General features: G+C 54.3%; 1 protein-coding gene across 1 annotated transcript in view; it reads right to left on the minus strand.

The window, feature by feature from the left end:
• BBS2 (Bardet-Biedl syndrome 2) overlaps positions 1 to 7,801 on the minus strand; it is a 44,845-nt gene extending 37,044 nt beyond the window's left edge. Inside the window, exons 1-4 of the mRNA XM_068166567.1 lie at positions 7,606 to 7,801; positions 4,647 to 4,874; positions 2,900 to 3,025; positions 1,302 to 1,364 (exon numbers count right to left, since the gene is read on the minus strand). Of these exons, the coding sequence (XP_068022668.1) occupies positions 1,302 to 1,364; positions 2,900 to 3,025; positions 4,647 to 4,874; positions 7,606 to 7,722 (534 nt within the window). The 5' untranslated portion in view covers positions 7,723 to 7,801. The remainder of the gene's footprint in view (positions 1 to 1,301; positions 1,365 to 2,899; positions 3,026 to 4,646; positions 4,875 to 7,605) is intronic.
• Positions 7,802 to 18,455: the final 10,654 nt, after the last annotated feature.

The following is an 18,455-nucleotide window of genomic DNA, read 5'->3' on the forward strand; positions in this document are numbered from 1 at the left end:
CAACAAGACAAGGGGGGAATGGTTTGAAGCTGAGGAAGGGCAGGGTTAGACTGGAGCTTAGGAAGAAGTTGGTGAGACACTGGAACAGGTCTGCTCAGAGGTTGTGGATGCCTCTTCCCTGGAGCTGTTCAAGGCCAGATTGGATGAAGCCTTTAGCAGCCAAGCCTAGTCAAGAGGCATCCCTGGCTGTGGCAGGGAGGTTGGAGTAGATGATCTCCAGAGTCCCTTCCAACCTGAGCCATTCTGTGATTCTATGAACACCTCTTTTTGTTAAGCTAGGCTCTACACAAGCCTACTGAAATTTCCTGGGGTGGGGATGAGAAAAAGACACTTTGGAACATCAGGGCTGTGCTCTTGTCTCACTGTAAAGGGTTCCAGCATTGTAACTGACAAGTGCCAACCACCCAGATCAAACCCACAAGGCTGCCTGTGGAGGAGCAGACCTGCAGCTGGGTTCTGGCTCGTCCTGCACAAGTTCAGAGAAGCAGCAACTCCCTGTTGGTAGCCTGTGAGCAAAGAGCTAGGCACAGCACCTGATGATCACAGGCATTTCATTCCATTTCAGGTAAATCAGAATACAGCTAGCAACTGATTCACCAAAGCAAGGCAGTAAAGGCTCCAGGTACTGCTGGTTTTACAAGCTCTGAGCAAGGGCAGAGGCCAGTGCTGCTCCCCAAGCCAAGGACTGAGCATCTGTGCATGTCTTTGCTGGACCAGAGTCTGAAAAAGGCACAGCTTGCACACAGGGATCACCTTAACTGTGAACACAAATCAGTCAGATTGGAGAACCCAGCTGGGTTGGATTGGAGCACATGCCTTATGAGGGGAGGCTGAGAGACCTGGGGCTTTTTAGTCTGCAAGAGAGAAGACTTAGAGGGGATTTAATAAATGTTTATAAATATCTGAGGGCTGGGGGTCAGGAAGGAGGGGACAGGCTCTGCTCACTTGCTCTATGTGATAGGACAAGGAGCAATGGATGTAAGCTGCAGCACAGCAGGTTCCACCTCAACACAAGAGGAAACTTCTTTACTCTAAGAGTCACAGAGCACTGGAACAGGCTGCCCAGAGGGGTTGTGGAGTCTCCTTCTCTAGAGACTTTCAAAGCCTGTCTGGATGTGTTCCTCTGCGACCTGAGCTGGATTTTTATGGTCCTGCTCTGGCAGGGGCATTGGACTCAATGATCTCTTTGGGTCCCTCCCATCCCCTGACATCCTGGGAGCCTGTGAACCCACGTGGGTTTTGTCATGATATCACTGCAAGCCCATGAGAACAGCTGAATCCTCCTGGCAATGGTTCCATACCTCATTTCTGCCATCCCCATCGAAGTCACACAGTGCCAGGGAACGAACATTGTCTCCAGTAACCTGCAGTGGGAAATGGGAAACCCCTCAGTGCTGATGGAAGCTGGCAGAAAACAAACTGTTCTAATGACTGACTTCAGAATAAACCTTTACTTAGAATAAACCAAACCAGGTTGGAAGAGACCTTCAAGATCATCGTGTCCAACCCATCAACCAATCCAACACCACCCAAACAGCTAACCCATGGCACCAAGCACCCCATCAAGTCTCCTCCTGAACACCTCCAATGATGGTGACTCCACCACCTCCTTGGGCAGCCCATTCCAATGGGCAATCACTCTTTCTGTATAGAACTTCTTCCTAACATCCAACCTGAACCTCCCCTGGCACAGCCTGAGACTGTGTCCTCTTGTTCTGGTACTGGGTGCCTGGGAGAAGAGACCAACCTCTGCCTGTCTACAACCTCCCTTCAGGTAGTTGTAGAGAGTGATAAGGTCACCCCTGAGTCTCCTCAGCTTCCCCCAGCTTCCTCAGTCTTTCCTCACAGGGCTGTGTTCCAAGCCCCCCACCAACTTTGTTGCTCTTCTCTGGACTCATTCCAGCAAGTCAACCTCCTTCCTAAACTGAGGGGCCCAGCACAGCAGTTGGAAGGGCCAACGTTCAAGCAACATGACCAAAGTAGAGCATGAGGCCTGCTCCCTCCCTGGAGGGGTTCAAGGGGTTCAAGGTTGGATGAGGCAGTGTGAGCTTGCAGCCCAGAAGGCCAATCACATCCTGGGCTGCATCCAAAGCAGTGTTGCCAACAGAGCCAGAGAGGTGATCCTGCCACTTTACTCTGTTCTGGTGAGGCCTCACTTGGATTACTGTGCACAGGTCTGGAGCCCTCAATGTAGGAAGGACATAGACTTGATGGAGGAGGTCCAGAGGAGGACCATGAAAATGATCGGGGGTTGGAGCACAAGGACAGGCTGAGGGAGCTGGGGGTATTCAGCCTGGAGAAGAGGAGGCTCCAGGAGACCTAATAGCAGCCTTCCAATACCTGAAGGGGGCTACAAGAAGGCTGTAGAGGGACTGTTTGCAAAGGCCTGCAATGACAGGACCAGGAGCAATGGGTTGAAATTAGAGAAGAGGAAATTGAGATTGGATGTTAGGAACAAGTTCTGCACCATGAGGGTGGCGGCACACTGGAACAGGTTGCCCAGGGAGGTGGTTGAAGCCTCATCCCTGGAGATATTCAAGGTGAGGCTCAAAGAAGCCCTGGGCAACCTGATCCAGTTGGGGCTGTCCCTGCTAACTGCAGGGAGGTCAGACTGCATGAGCTTTGGAGGTCCCTTCCAGCCCAAACCATTCTATGATTCCATGAGGCCTTGAGCAACCTGGGCTTGTGGGAGGTGTCCCTGCCCACGGCAGGGGGTCGGAACCAGATGACCTTTAAGGTCCCTTCTAACCCAAAGCACTCTATGTGTCTATGACAAATTAAGGTCAACAACCAAAGTAATATTTAACACATGGAAAAATAAATAAATAACCTATCAGTAGGAATTAGTGCCACTGAAATCATCTTGTAAGAACATCAGAAGTGTTACAGGTAGCCTTACTGTCCAAAACCGGTCATTTCCTTCATGGTCAAAGCCCTGCAGGGCACAGTTTCCACCAATAATAGCAAGTGGAGAGGAAAAATCCCCCAGCTTTCCAAGGACTATTGCATTGGCTCCATCTGAAACCTAGAGAGGAACAGCAAAGGAGAAAGAGTCAGCAGAAGGTGAGACATCAGGGGACACAAATCAAAAGGAGAGCTTCCATCATCACCACCGTGGGTCCAGCCATTAAGCTTTCTCTTGCTAGTGGATGTGTGGCATTGAAAACTGGCTGCTGCCACAGGCACACAGCACAGGCAGATTCTGCTTCTGAAGAGATGAGAGGAAATGTCCTGAAGCTGGGCCAGGGGAGGGTTGGGTTGGAGAAAGTTCTTCACTGAGAGAGTTGGTAACCATTGGGATGTGCTGCCCAGGGAGGTGGTGGAGTCCCCATCCCTGGAGGTGTTGAAGAGGGGATTGGATGTGGCACTTGGTGCCATGGTCTAGTCATGAGGTCTCTGGTGACAGGTTGGACTTGATGATCTTTGAGGTCTCTTCCAACCTTGGTGATTCTGAGATAAGGAAAGATTTCTTTGCTGGAAGAGTGGTGAGGGGTTGGGACAGGCTGCCCAGGGAGGTGGTGGAGTCCCCCATCCCTGGCAGGGTTCAGGAAGCTGTAGATGTGATGCTGCAGGATAGAGTGTAGTGGTCATGGAGGTTGGGTTGTGGTTGGACTTGATCTTAAAGGTCTTTCCCAGCCTTAATGATTCTGCGATTCTGTCTTAACTATCCCAGATATTCTAAAGGCAAAAACGTTCTGCATGCAGCAACACAACTGATGCCAAGAAGAGAAGCTGAAGTAACCAACAGATGTCCAAACTGTGAGGTTTAGAAAGGAAAGAAAACCATGAAGATACTAAAAAACAGCAGACAAATTAACTGACAGTTAATTAAGAACAACAGGGAGCTACAGAGGTGCTGAGGAGCCTGGAGCATCTCTGTGAGGAGGAAAGGCTGAGAGCCCTGGGGCTGTTGAGCCTGGAGAAGAGCAGCCCCAGAGGGGAGTTGAGCAATGCTCAGCAAGAGCTAAAGGGTGGGGGGCAAGAGGCTAGGGCCAGACTCTGCTGACTGAACAGAACAGAACAGAGCAGAATAGAGTAGAGTAGAGTAGAGTAGAGTAGAGCAGAATAGAATAGAATAGAATAGAATAGAACAGAACAGAACACCTCCTGATGCAGGCCAGGATGCCATTGGCCTTCTTAGCCACCTGGGCACACTGCTGGCTCATGTTCAGCTGCTATCAACCACTACCCCCAGGTCCCTTTCTGCCTGGCTGCTCTCCAGCCACCCTGACCCCAGCCTGCAGCACTGCCTGGGGTTGTTGTGGCCAATGTGTAGAACCTGGCACTTAGATGTGTTCAATCTAATGCCCATGTGAATGTGGCACCATTCACCACCACTCTCTGGGCAGTGGTGCCCAGGGACAGGACAAGGAGCAATGGGCACAAAGTGGAACCCAGGAGGTTCCATCTAAGCAGGAAAAGAAACTTCCTTGGTGTGAGGGTGCTGAAGCCTGGAGCAGGGAAGCTGCCCAGAGAGGTTGTGGAGTCTCCTTCTCCGGAGAGCTTCCAAACCCCCCTGGCCATTGTGCTCCTGGACAAGCAGCTGTGGGTGCCCTGCTTTAGCAAAGAGGTTGGACTGGCTGATCTGCAAAGGTCCCTTCCAACCCCCTCCCCCATTCCCTGGCTCTGTGTTTCTCTGAACTTACCTCTCTGTAAAACAGATCTGAGTTGTTATGTACGTCGTAGGCCAACAAATTGGTCTGAGTCCCAACCAGGAGGCAATCATAACCCAGCTGAGGGTTCAGCGCTCCTGAGGTCAGACAAGTGATCCCCTGGTTTATGTTGAGAAGGGAAATCTCTGAGTCTTGGGTGCTCTGCACCATTCGGTTCGCACTGGTCCTCTGCCCTCGGGCGTGAGGGTTATGAATAAACACCTGTGAAAACAAAGCTGGAAATATCACCAAAGCATCCTGTGCTTGCACACAAACACTCCAGACCACTACTTGGATAACAACTGGGATGAGGAAGAAGAGCATTCACTCAGCCCAACTGAAGACAAAAAAGGGGGCTTTTGCTGACAAAGCTCTTTCTGACAGGTGTCCTACAATCCTGGGATAGTTTAGCTTGGAAGAGACCTCAGAGAGCATCTACTCCAACCCCCCTGACATAGGCAGGGACACCTCTCAACTAGAATCAGCTGCTCAAGCCTCATCCAGCCTAGCCTTGAACACCCCTGGGGAGCAGGCATGCACAACCTCCCTGGGAAGCCTATTCCAGGATCTCACCACCACCCTCATACTGAAGAATATCTTCATAGAATCATAGAATCAATAAGGTTGGAAAAGACCTCAGAGATCATCAAGTCCAACCTGTCACCCAACACCTCATGACTACTAAACCATAGCACCAAGTGCCACATCCAATCCCCTCTTGAACACCTCCAGGGACAATGACTCCACCACCTCCCTGGGCAGCACATCCCAAGGGCCAACAACTCTCTCTGGGAAGAACTTTCTCCTAACCTCCAGCCTAAACCTCCCCTGGCACAGCTTGAGACTGTGTCCTCTTTTTCTGGTGCTGGGTGCCTGGGAGAAGAGACCAACCCCCACCTGGCTACAACCTCCCTGCAGGGAGTTGGAGAGAGCAAGAAGGTCTCCCCTGAGCCTCCTCTTCTCCAGGCTAAGCAACCCCAGCTCCCTCAGCCTCTCCTCACAGGGCTGTGCTCCAGACCCCTCCCCAGCTTTGTTGCCCTTCTCTGGACACCTTCCAGCATCTCAACATCTTTCCTAAACTGAGGGGCCCAGAACTGGACACAGGACTCAAGGTGTGGCCTAACCAGTGCTGAGCACAGGGCAGAATGACCTCCCTGCTCCTGCTGGCCACACTGTTCCTGATGCAGGCCAGGATACCACTGGCCTTCTTGGCCACCTGGGCACACTGCTGGCTCCTGTTCAGCCTACTCTCAACCAGTACCCCCAGGTCCCTTTCTGCCTGGCTGCTCTCCAGCCACTCTGACCCCAGCCTGTAGCACTGCCTGGGGTTGTTGTGGCCAATGTGTAGAACCTGGCACTTGGATGTGTTCAATCTCCTGCCCTTGGACTCCGAACAGAAACAAACCAGCAACTAACAGCTGCTCAGAGTAAGAAGGGGCAAAAAAAGCAACCCAAATCCAGCCACAAACTACAAACAAATTAGATCCAGCTGGCAACAGTGTTACCAAAACCTCCAAATATTTAGGGCAATTAAGCTGCTACCCATGGTTTAGTTGATGAGATGGTGTGGGGTGATAGGTTGGACTCCACGATCTCAAAGGTCTCTTCCAACCTGGTCTATTCTATCCCATTCTATCTGTAACCTCCATCCCTAGGTGAACACCATGAAGAGAGCCTTGTGATGCAGAAGATTTTATTCTCACTAACCAATACTCAGTCACTGAAATGGTTCAGGGCAGGCAGAGGATCACAGGATATAATGTTTAATAACCTGGCTGTTTTGTTGGGTTTTTTTCAGTGGCTTTAAAAATCTACCTCTGGAAAAAATCCTTGTTCTATGCTGTTCCCAAAAGCTCCAAGAGAAAGTGAGTGCTGGGAAGCACCACAGCTGAACCATGGTGGTATTTACAGTAACCTAACCACCTCTGTGGGGTTATGCTTTAGCCCATTGAGTCTGGAGAAGACAAGGCTCCAAGGAGACCTACTTGTGGCCTTCCAGGATCTGAAGGGGCTCTAAGAAAGCTGGGGAGGGACTTTTTAGGCAGTCAGGGAGTGTCAGGACTGGGGGAATGGAACAAAAATAGAGGAGGTGAGATTTAGATTGGACATTAGGAAGAAGTTGTTCCCCAGGAGGGTGGTGAGAGACTGGCACAGGTTCCCCAGGGAGGTGGTGGAAGCCTCAGCCCTGAAGATGTTTGCAGCCAGGCTGGATGTGGCTGTGAGCAACCTGCTGTAGTGTGAGGTGTCCCTGCCCGTGGCAGGGGGTTTGGAACTGGCTGAGCTTTGAGGTCCCTTCCAGCCCTATCGATTCCATGTTTTGTTTATCTGCTGGGACATACTTAAGCCTCATGTGTTTCTGTTTCAATCTCAAAGGGAGCACACAGGAGCGTTCGCTCTCCTAGCTTCACTTGGGGAAGCTTCAGCACCGTTATCAGCACCAGGGGCTCGCCGCTGGAAGCAAAATCAGCAGGCTAAAACCCCACAGGCACCCTACAATCCCCTTGCCTACTCCAAAACGGGGCAGACTCCTTAGCGGCTCGGGCTGCCCGCTCTGCCTTGCGGCCAGCTTCCCGTTGCCACGGAGCACACAGCGGCCGGGGGCAGCGCCCCGGGGCCGGCTCCGGCCCCTCGCAGAGGACAGCAGCGAGCCCCACCGCCCTCCTCGAAACGCCTCGCACCCGGGGGAGGCTGGCAAGCGGTAAGCACGGGGCTGTCAGCCCCGCCGCAGCCCCACGGGCTCCAGGCTCCCTCCGCCGCCAGCGCTCGGCGTACCCCGGGGCAGCGGCGGGACGCTCCGGCAGCACCCCCGCGCCCCCCCTCCCAGCAGGCTCCGGTAGCCAAGCAGCGCTTTTCCGCTCCGCTCCGCTCCGCCGGCACAAGGCACACCCCCGCCGCTGCCCGGCCCCGGGAGGGGAGGGGACGGGAGGGGAGGCGAGGCGGGCCGCCCCGTTACCTTGCCTGCCTGCGTGGCGGCCGCCAGGCAGGGGTGGGTCCCGTCGTACCGGCCCAGCGCCACCATGCGGGGCAGGATCTTGTGGTTGAGCTTCAGCGTGAACACGGGCACCAGCATGATGGCAGCGGCGGCGGCGGCAGGAGCAGAGGCGACCGGACCCCGCCGCTGGACTCGGGCTCCGCCGGGGCCCGCCGCGGCCCGCGCGCGCACGACGCCGCGACGTCAGAGCGGGGGGGCGGCGCCTGCTGCACCACCCGGCGCGGCCGCGGGGGGGTGCCGTGCAGGACCGGGGGCAGCGGGGAGATGGGGGAGGGGAGTTGGGGGAGCGAGGGGAGCTCGGGTCTGGAATTGGGGGGGCTGAGGCGTGGGAGTGAGGCAGCTGGGGTGTGGGACTGGGGAGAGCTGGGGGGGACTGGGGGAGAGCTGGGGGAGATGGAGTGTGAGACTGGGGAGAGCTGGGGGGACTGTGGGAGATGGAGTGTAAGCTGGGGGGACTGGGGAAGCTGGAGTGCAGGGCTGGGGTGTGGGACTGGGGGAGCTGGAGGAAGCTTGGGGGAGCTGAGTGGGGGCTGGGATAGCTGAGGTGTGGAACTGGGAGTACTAGGCAATCTTGGGGGCACTGGGTGGGGGACTGGGATAGCTGGGTGTGGAATTGGGGGCACTGCTAGACTGGTTGACTGGGAGGACTGAGCCTGGCCCCAGCTTGCCTGTGAGGTCAGCACCCAGCTGGGGCCAGGCAGCGCCTGCTGCCCCCAGTCCCTGTGCCTCACCCCTTGCTGCCCCTTCCAGCTGCCACCTTCCATGTTACTCACTCTCCACTAGCAGCTCTTGTTGTAAACCAGGAGTATCTGGAACTGGGAAGCAGCAAACCAGTAAAGCCAAGCCATTGTTAAACCACTTGGTGCTGCCTGAGACAGAGCAACCTCAAAGCAGTGGTGTTGCTGGTTTCTGAGCTTAGTCACTGCTTTGGCTGGGAGCCATGAGGGCACTGGGAGGAGGTTGGAAACCAAAGAGAGGGAGAGTGAAGGGCAAACCTCCACCAAGCCACTGCATAAACACAACAATGGTCTCCATCCCAGCATGGAGTTTGGTACCCAGGTCCTTAGGGGTGCCCAGGGTCCCCTCTCCCCACAGTGACCACTCCATGCACACCTGCAGGCTGCCTCAAGGTCGTGACTTTAGAAATTCTTCCACTATTTGGGGTCTAAGGAATTGTTTTAATACCATAGAATTGGTTTGATTGGAAAAGCCTTCATCAGGTCCAACTGTCAGCCTAACCCCACCATGGCCATCAAACCATGGCCCCAAGTGCCATAGCCACAGGTTTCTTCACCACTTCCAGGGACAGGAACTCCACCACCTTCCTGGGCAGCCTGTGCCAATCCCTGACCACTCTTGCAGCAAAGAAATTTTTCCTCATCTCCAACCCCAGCCTCCCCTGGCACAATTTCAAGACATATCCTCTCCTTCTGTCACCTGAGACTAGGGAGAAGAGACCAACCCCAACCTCACTGCAACCTCCTTTGAGGGAGCTGTAGAGAGCAATGAGGTCTCCCCTCAGCCTTCCTCAGCATGAGCACCCCCAGTTCCCTCAGCTGCTCCTCACCAGCCCTGATCTCCAGTCCCTTCCCTAGCTGTGTTGTATAACCTTCATGGGTGCCATGACCCCACCACTCTCTCCAACCGGTGCCTGAACCCAGCACCTGCCATCCATCACCACGTGCTCCCCCTCATCACTCTCTACAACTACCTGAAGGGAGGTTGTAGACAGGCAGAGGTTGGTCTCTTCTCCCAGGCAGCCAGCACCAGAACAAGAGCACACAGTCTCAGGCTGCACCAGGGGAGGTTCAGGCTGGAAGTCAGGAGGAAGTTTTACACAGAGAGAGTGATTGTCCATTGGAATGGGCTGCCCAGGGAGGTGGTGGAGTCACCATCACTGGAGGTGTTCAGGAGGAGACTTGACAGGGTGCTTGGTGCCATGGGCTAGTTGTTTAGGTGGGTGGGATTGGTTGATAGGTTGGACACAATGATCTTGAAGGTCTCTTCCAACCTGGTTTATTCTATTCTATTCTACTCTATTCTATTCGATTCTATTCTATTCTATTCTATTCTATTCTATTCTATTCTATTCTATTCTATTCTGTTCTGTTCTATCCTATCCTATCCTATCCTATCCTACCCTATCCTATCCTATCCTATCCTATCCTATCCTATCCTATCCTATTCTCATTCCAACAAGTTTGGAACAGGCTGCAGTGGGACAAAAGCCTTTCCCTGCAGGGACCACTGGATTGAGGCAACCATTCCCTACTTCAGGAAAGCTGGCAGGCACATCCTGCTTTGGCATTTGCTCGGGCAGTGCTCCTGCCCTGCATGCGAAGGAGGGCTCTCAAAAGGGACCATGCAACTCCCAGTGGCACAACCCCCCTTCTTTCTCTCTCTCTTGGCTTGTTTGTACCGACTTTTCCTGGCAGCTCTCTCAATGTGCCATTGTACTTGTGGGCAACAAGGAGGCAATCACACACAGCATGGTAAAAAGGGTTTGGGTTTTTTTTCCCCTTTGTGGAAATTCTTGGCAGTGTGGGTGGGGAGACACTGGAACAGATTGCCCAGGGAGGTCATGGATGCCTCCTCCCTGGAGGTGTTCAAGGCCAGGCTGGATGAGGCCTTGAGCAAGCTGGGCTGGTGGGAGGTGTCCCTGCCCGTGGCAGGGGGGTTGGAACTGGATGATTTTCAAGGTCACTTCCAAGCCAAACCATTCTGTGATCTGCTTTGGGTGAGCACAGATCTTGGTGCCAACCCTTGCAGTGGATTTCCCCTCCTGGGTGCTGGTTTGGGAACTGGGGCACAAAGTCAGGGCACCAGCATGAGCTCCAGCAGGTACAGAGGTATTGCTCAAGCCCTGAAAACACTGCTGTGCTCCCAGGGAAAATCCCCAGCTCCCCTCCCAGCACTGCTCTGCAACCAGACTGAATAAAGCAGGGCAAGATATGACTTTGGAGACCTTTTTCAAGCTGGTTAAATTGTAAAGAGATGAAAAAAACAATTTTTCACTTAAAAAAAAAGATAGTGAAGGGTCTGGAGAACAAATTTTACAAGAGGCTGAAGGAGCTGGGGGTGTTTAGCATGGAGAAGAGGAGGCTGAGGGAGCTGGGGATGTTTAGCATGGAGAAGAGGAGGCTGAGGGAGCTGGGGGTGTTTAGCATGGAGAAGAGGAGGCTGAGGGAGCTGGGGGTGTTTATCATGGAGAAGAGAAGGCTGAGGGAGCTGGGGATGTTTAGTGTGGAGAAGAGGAGGCTGAGGGAGCTGGGGGTGTTTAGTGTGGAGAAGAGAAGGCTGAGGGAGCTGGGGGTGTTTAGTGTGGAGAAGAGAAGGCTGAGGGAGCTGGGGATGTTTAGCGTGGAGAAGAGGAGGCTGAGGGAGCTGGGGATGTTTAGCATGGAGAAGAGGAGGCTGAGGGAGCTGGGGATGTTTAGTGTGGAGAAGAGGAGGCTGAGGGAGCTGGGGATTTTAGTGTGGAGAAGAGGAGGCTGAGGGAGCTGGGGGTGTTTAGTGTGGAGAAGAGGAGGCTGAGGGAGCTGGGGATGTTTAGTGTGGAGAAGAGGAGGCTGAGGGAGCTGGGGGTGTTTAGTGTGGAGAAGAGAAGGCTGAGGGAGCTGGGGATGTTTAGCGTGGAGAAGAGGAGGCTGAGGGAGCTGGGGGTGTTTAGCATGGAGAAGAGGAGGCTGAGGGAGCTGGGGATGTTTAGTGTGGAGAAGAGGAGGCTGAGGGAGCTGGGGATGTTTAGTGTGGAGAAGAGAAGGCTGAGGGAGCTGGGGATGTTTAGCATGGAGAAGAGGAGGCTGAGGGAGCTGGGGATGTTTAGTGTGGAGAAGAGAAGGCTGAGGGAGCTGGGGGTGTTTAGCGTGGAGAAGAGGAGGCTGAGGGAGCTGGGGGTGTTTAGCATGGAGAAGAGGAGGCTGAGGGAGCTGGGGATGTTTAGCATGGAGAAGAGGAGGCTGAGGGAGCTGGGGATGTTTAGTGTGGAGAAGAGGAGGCTGAGGGAGCTGGGGATGTTTAGTGTGGAGAAGAGGAGGCTGAGGGAGCTGGGGGTGTTTAGCATGGAGAAGAGGAGGCTGAGGGAGCTGGGGATGTTTAGCATGGAGAAGAGGAGGCTGAGGGAGCTGGGGATGTTTAGTGTGGAGAAGAGGAGGCTGAGGGAGCTGGGGATGTTAGCATGGAGAAGAGGAGGCTGAGGGAAATGTCATTCCTCTCTACAGCTCCCTGAAAGGAGGTTGCAGTGAGGTTGGGGTTGGTCTCTTCTCCCTAGTCTCAGGTGATAGAAGGAGAGGAAATGGCCTGGAATTGTGCCAGGGGAGGCTTAGGTTGGAGATGAGGAAAAATGTCTTTGCTGCAAGAGTGGTCAGGGATTGGCACAGGCTGCCCAGGGAGGTGGTGGAGTCCCCATGCCTGGAGGTGCTCATGAAAGGTGTTGTCATGGCACTGTGGGACAGGGTTTAATGGCCATGGTGGGGTTGGGTTGAAGGTTGCACTCAATGATCTTAGAGGCCTTTTCCAATGAAACAGCTCCAGGATTCTAGGATTCTAAATATGGATGATCTGAGCTGTAAATACTCTTTTGCATCTCTAATTACAGCCTTGGGTTTGGTGTGTCTGCAGCAGGTTAAATTACACTGCCTGTTACAGCTACCACCGAAGCTGCCTCTGAAGCTCTTAAAAGTCACATCCTGACTTGGAGTTCTCCTTTCCCTTCACTTCGAAGGTCAATTGCCCATCCTAGATCAGCAATATAGTTTCATAGTTTCATAGTTTCATTCAGGGTTGGAAGGGACCACAAGGATCATCTAGTTCCAACCCCCCTGCCATGGGCAGGGACACCCCACACTAGATCAGGCTGCCCAGAGCCTCATCCAGCCTGGGCTTAAACACCTCCAAGGATGGGGCCTCGACCACCTCCCTGGACAACCCATTCCAGGGTTTCACCACTCTCATGGTGAAGAACCTCCTCCTCACCTCCAGCCTGAATCTCCCCACCTCCAGCTTCATTCCATTCCCCCTATTCCTATCACTACCTGAGATCCTGGCCTCATCCAAGCCTGAGTTTGCTGATCACCCCCACACACACATCACAGCCATCCACCAGTACTCAGGACAAGGTTCTTTCCCTTTCCCACTTGAACAGGGAGGCAAATCCCACTCAATTCATGTCGAGGTTCCCCAGGAGCTGCTGTAGGGCTGAGCTCGGTGTGGCTGTACTCAAAGGGTGGCTCAACTGCATCAGCAGAGCAGGGCTTTCGATACCCAGTGAGAGTTGATCACTATCCACCTTACTGCATGACCCTGGAGAGCTCATCCAGACCAGTCCCCCTGCACTCAGCAGGGCCATCTGCAACTAGAGGAGGTTGCTCAGAGCCCCACATCTTGCCTGCATAACATACTATGATCTCATCAAAGCCTGCTTGGCACCAGCTCCTGGCTTTCTAGGCAGGTTCCTTGGAGAACTTGGCTGTGACAAGCGCCACAGCTACAAGGATTGTCACCTACCCAGGAGCTCATTCCTGGCACAATGCTTCAAATCTACCCCCAGAATCCCCCAACGTCCTTCTCTGCCTGGCAGGGGATCCTCCTGCACAGTCTCCCCCTAGCAAGGTGCTAAACCCTGAGGAGGACTTGGCTGTGGACTTTGAGGGAATGCTGGCCAACAAAACAACCCAATCCTTCTGGATGGGGATGGAAAGAACTGCTGTGCTGTGCTGTGCTGGGCTGTGCTGTGCTGTGCTGGGCTGTGCTGTGCTGTGCTGTGCTGGGCTGTGCTGTGCTGTGCTGGGCTGTGCTGGGCTGGGCTGGGCTGTGCTACCTCCTGCCTCCCCCCCACCGAGAGCAGCTCCCGCTGCTCTCGGTGGGGGGGAGGCAGGAGTCAGCACAGCAGCTCCATGAATCATTCCTGGGATAGACAACCATCATCCCTGGATCTCAGGATCTCAGGAACATGCTTATGAAGACATCAAGGAAAGCTTCACATCCTTTTATTTCACACCTTTATACCGAGGGGAAGGTTGGGGGGGAGGGGGAGGTTAGTGTTTTCCTTGCGAGCTCAGACAAGTGCCGACTCGACATCCCAAGGGGATTACTCATCCCCTCTCTTTCTTGGCTTCTAATTAGCAACTAAAGGGGAATGAACTAATTAAATATGCCCAAGGTAACGATACTTGGAAGCTTCAGGTCACGTTTCAGCCTGGGGGGGGGAAAGCGGCGAGCAGTTGGAGCGGGTAAGTTTGAAGTCTGTGGGAACCTTGAGAGACACAAAAGGGAAAGATGTAGAGGGAAGGGGAAGGGGAAAAAAAAAAGAAGAAGAAGAAGAAAAAGAAAAGAAGAAACCCAACAAAGAAAAAGAACATCATCCAAATTGTGCACTGGGAAAGCATTAGATCAGTGACTCAAAGTGATGAGCCTAGAGTTGAGGTGATGCTTAAAGCCTGTCCATGCAGGTGCAGGGCAAAGTGTGTGTGTGGAGGGGGGGGACACACGACACACAACTTGAACCTCCCTTTCCCATGAGGGTCTGCAGGGATTGGGGGGCGGGGGGGCAGCCCCTGGCCCATCAATAGTCTGCTCTCAACAGGTGGCAGGTGGGGGGGGGACAAGGTGAAGTTGAACTCTCTTAATTCCCAGCAAAAGCTTGGTTGGTCCTCACCCCCTTCCTCCCCTTGGGGGTTGCAATTCTGCCCTCGTTAGCCCTCGAAGTAATTCCCATTAACATTTATGAGAATTTCATGATCAAAAGAGGCAGCAGCTCTTTCATCTTTCCAGACGTGCCCCAACACACATCAACTGGCCCCAAAATCACAAACAGCCAGGAGGGAGCTGCAGCCTTGTGCCAGGGTCCCTGGGGATGCGCAGCCCAGGGCCAGCTGGAGTTAGGGGGGCTTGGAAGGCTGCAGGCACCTGCTGGACCCATCTGCACGGCACCAGTTCAGCATTTCTTCCCCTCCCTGCCTTCTAAGAACAAACAATTAGCACATCCTCACCCTCCCCGCACCGTTTGTTCCAAGGGGAAGCTAATATTGATAGCTCATTTCCAGATAAGAAATCCGTAATGAATTCCAAGCCCTTGCCCGGGGCTCTAGGACGAGCTGGCGGCTGAGCCGGGTTCAGAAGCTGGCATTTGGGAGCCGCAGCCCTGGCGCAGCCGGCTGGGTTGCAAGGCGGCTCCCCGGCAGCCCACATCAAAGCAGGGTTGTGAAAGCCTTGCAGGTCTGCAGGCTGTGCAGCTCCTCCTTAACGAACAGCAGCTCAGCCCCTGCCCAGCGAACAGGGGGGATGGAGGTCCAGCAGCAGGGGTTTGGCAGCAAAGCAGCAGCTGCAGAGGAAGGAGCAAGGAGGAAAAGCAGGTGACATGGTAGTTAAATACTGGAACAAGTTGCCCAGAGGTGGTGGAGGCTCCAGCCCTGCAGACATTCAAGGTCAAACTCGATGGGGCCCTGAGCAGCCTGATGCTGGAGATGTCCCTGCAGACTGCAGGGGAGTTGGACAAGATGACCTTGGAGGGTCCCTTCCAGCTGATGCATTCTGTGATTCTATTCTATTGAGCACTCTGTCCAGTTCTGGAGCCGCTCTTACAAGAAGGATCTGGAGGTGCTGGAAGGGGTCCAGAGAAGGGCCACAAGGATGAGCAGAGGACTGGAGCTGCTCTGCTATGGAGACAGACTGAGAGAGTTGGGGTTGTTCAGTCTGGAGAAGAGAAGGCTCTGAGGAGACCTAATTGTGGCCTTCCAGGATCTGAAGTGGGCTCCAAGAAAGCTGGGGAGGGACTTTTGGGGGTGTCAGGGAGTGATAGGACTGGGGGGAATGGAGCAAAACCAGAAATGGGGAGATTCAGATTGGATGTTAGAAAAAGTTCTTCCCCATGAGGGTGGTGAGAGCCTGGCACAGGTTGCCCAGGGAGGTGCTGGCAGCCTCATGTCTGGAGGGTTTGAAGGCCAGGCTGGATGTGGCTTTGGGCATCCTGCTGTAGTGTGAGGTGTCCCTGCCCATGGCAGTGGGGTTGGAGCTGGCTGAGCCTTGAGGTCCCTTCCAACCCTGACGATTCTATGATTCTGTAAGGAGCTGAGCTCACATCTGCCACTGAGAGCAGAACTGGAGCCTTGGCTCCACTGCTTTCTGGGAAGACAGAAAGCACTCACCCCACCAAGCCGGTTTCACTCCCCAGTGGTTTCCAGGGCTTTGCCTGCGCAGATGCGGAGCGGCTGGGAACGGCTTCCCGGGGCAGGCGAGGGGTGATTCATCCTCTTCCTCCTCTGCCACAGGGCTGGCAAGCACTGGCAAAACAAACCCACGTCAGCCTCCATTTCCCGTGCTTCAAACACTTGTTTATCATCAGCAAACAATTACCCCAGGTGCCTCTCAAACCCCAGCCCAGCCTGCTCTCCAAGCAGGGATGGCTCCCATGCCTTCCTGCTGCCTGTCACTGTGCTGGCTGCTCACTGGGTGCCAGGGAGGATCCAGAATTCCCATTATTTCCTCTGTTTCACAGAATTGTCAGGGCTGGAAGGGACCTGAAGGATCAGCCAGTTCCAACACCCCTGCCATGGGCAGGGACACCTCACACTACAGCAGGTTGCTCACAGCCACATCCAGTCTGGCTTTAAAAACCTCCAGGGCTGAGGCTTCCACCACCTCCCTGGGCAGCCTGTGCCAGTGTCTCACCACCCTCATGGGGAAGAACTACTTCCTAATGTCTAATCTAAATCTCCCCTCCTCTAATTTGGAATCCATTCCCCCCAGTCTTATCAGTCCCTGACATGCTACAAAGTCCCTCTCAGCTTTCTTGTAGCCCCCTTCTGATACAGGAAGGCTGCTGTAAGGTCTCCCCTTGGAGCCTTCTCTTCTCCACACTGAACAATCCCAACTCTCATCCTGTCTTCATAGGAGAGGTGCTCCAGCCCTGGAAGGTGTCCAGAGAAGGGCAACAAAGCTGGGGAGGGGTCTGGAGCACAGCCCTGTGAGGAGAGGCTGAGGGAGCTGGGGTTGCTTAGCCTGGAGAAGAGGAGGCTCAGGGCAGACCTTCTTGCTGTCTACAACTCCCTGAAGGGAGGTTGTAGCCAGGTGGGGGTTGGTCTCTTCTCCTAGGCACCCAGCACCAGAACAAGACGACACAGTCTCAAGCTGTGCCAGGGGAGGTTTAGGCTGGATGTTAGGAAGAAATTTTTCACAGTAAGAGAGATTGGCCATTGGGATGTGCTGCCCAGGGAGGTGGTGGAGTCACCATCACTGGAGGTGTTTAGGAAGAGACTGGCTGGGGTGCTTGGTGCCATGGTTTAGTTCATTACATGGTGTTTGGTGATAGGTTGGACTCAATGATCTCAAAGATCTCTTCCAACATGGTTAATCCTATTCTATCAGTTTGAAAGAGCAGTCCCTGGGGGTTATGGTCACTCAAGAGCATCCCCAGGAGCAATCTGGAGGAGAAGGACTTGGCTGATGAAAAACTGCCCATGAGCCCGCAATAGTTGCTGGCAGCCCAGAAAGCAGACATGTGCTGGGCTGCATCAAAAGCAGTGTGACCAGCAGGATGAGGGAAGTGATTCTGCCCCTCTGCTCTGGTGAGACTCTGCCTGGAGCACTGGTGCCCCCAGCATAAGAAGGACATGAACCTGCTGGAGCTGGTCCAGAGGAGGCCACAAAGCTGATCAGAGGGCTGGAGAACCTCCCCTGTGGGGACAGGCTGTGAGCGTTGTGGTTGTTCAGCCTGGAGAAGAGAAGGCTCCAGGGAGACCTCAAAGCAGCCTTCCAGTACCCAAAAAGGGCTCCAGAAGAGCTGGGGAGAGATTGTTTACAAGGGCTGAGGGTGCCAGGATGAGGGACAATGGCTTTGAGCTAGAAGAGGGGAGGGTGAGACTGAAGATTAAGAAGAAATTCTTGGCAGTGAGGGTGGGGAGACACTGGAACAGGTTGCTCAGAGAGGTTTTGGATGTCTCTTCCCTAGAGGTGTTCCAGGCCAGGCTGGATGAGGCCTTGAGCAAACTGGGCTGGTGGGAGGTGTCTCTGCCCATGGCAGGAGGGTTGGACCTAGAACATCTTTAAGGTGCAACCCAAACTATTCTGTAATTCTGATTCTCTGCACCCCCAGCAGCTGAGCCCTGGCTGGCCATGGCTCTCCTTCTTGCACAGGGTCCATGACAAACAGGCAGCTTGAAAAGCAGAGCTGAGCTGCCCTCACTGCTGCCACAGTGTCAGGGCAACCAGGGTGCCCTGCACAGCCAGGGTGCAATGGGGCATCAGCACCCTACCCAGTGAGAGGCAGTGTACCTGCAGGGGCTGTCCACCAGGGTCTTAGTGCTGTGCCCACACTGATTTTGTAGCTCCCTAGCACCCCTGCCCATGATCCATACCCGCCTGAGGCACAGTGTTTCACCAGTGAAGCCCTGTGGCTGCATGGGACATGGTGTCTGGGCAAAGGATGGGTCACCAAACCCCGCTCTGCCTGGCGAGGCACAAGCCAGAGGCGAGTGCTTGGAGAAGATAGGTGCCCTTGGAGAGGGGAGAAGAGGACCTGCCGTTGTTTGCAGGGTCCCATGAATGTGATGTGCTGGGGTGGCTCCAGAAAGTCACAGGCAAATGGAGGCAGCAGCAGGTTCCTCACGTGCTGCAGTGTGACTGTGGGTGACTGGAGCCATGCATCTTTCAGCGTGGAGTCAGGGCAGAAGACCTGTGCCAGGTCACCTCCTCAGGATCCAGCTGCTGCTCCCTCCTCGCCTACCTGACACCAGCCTTGAGTCACTGCCAGCCACTGGCACCATCCTGTGGCTTTCAGCAAACGGCTTTCCTCACCCCCGGTGTCAGAGGCACTC

The sequence above is a fragment of the Melanerpes formicivorus genome, unplaced genomic scaffold (assembly GCF_026170545.1).
Source record: "Melanerpes formicivorus ecotype bairdi unplaced genomic scaffold, bMelFor1.0.p_v2 SCAF_102, whole genome shotgun sequence".
NCBI lineage: Eukaryota > Metazoa > Chordata > Aves > Piciformes > Picidae > Melanerpes > Melanerpes formicivorus.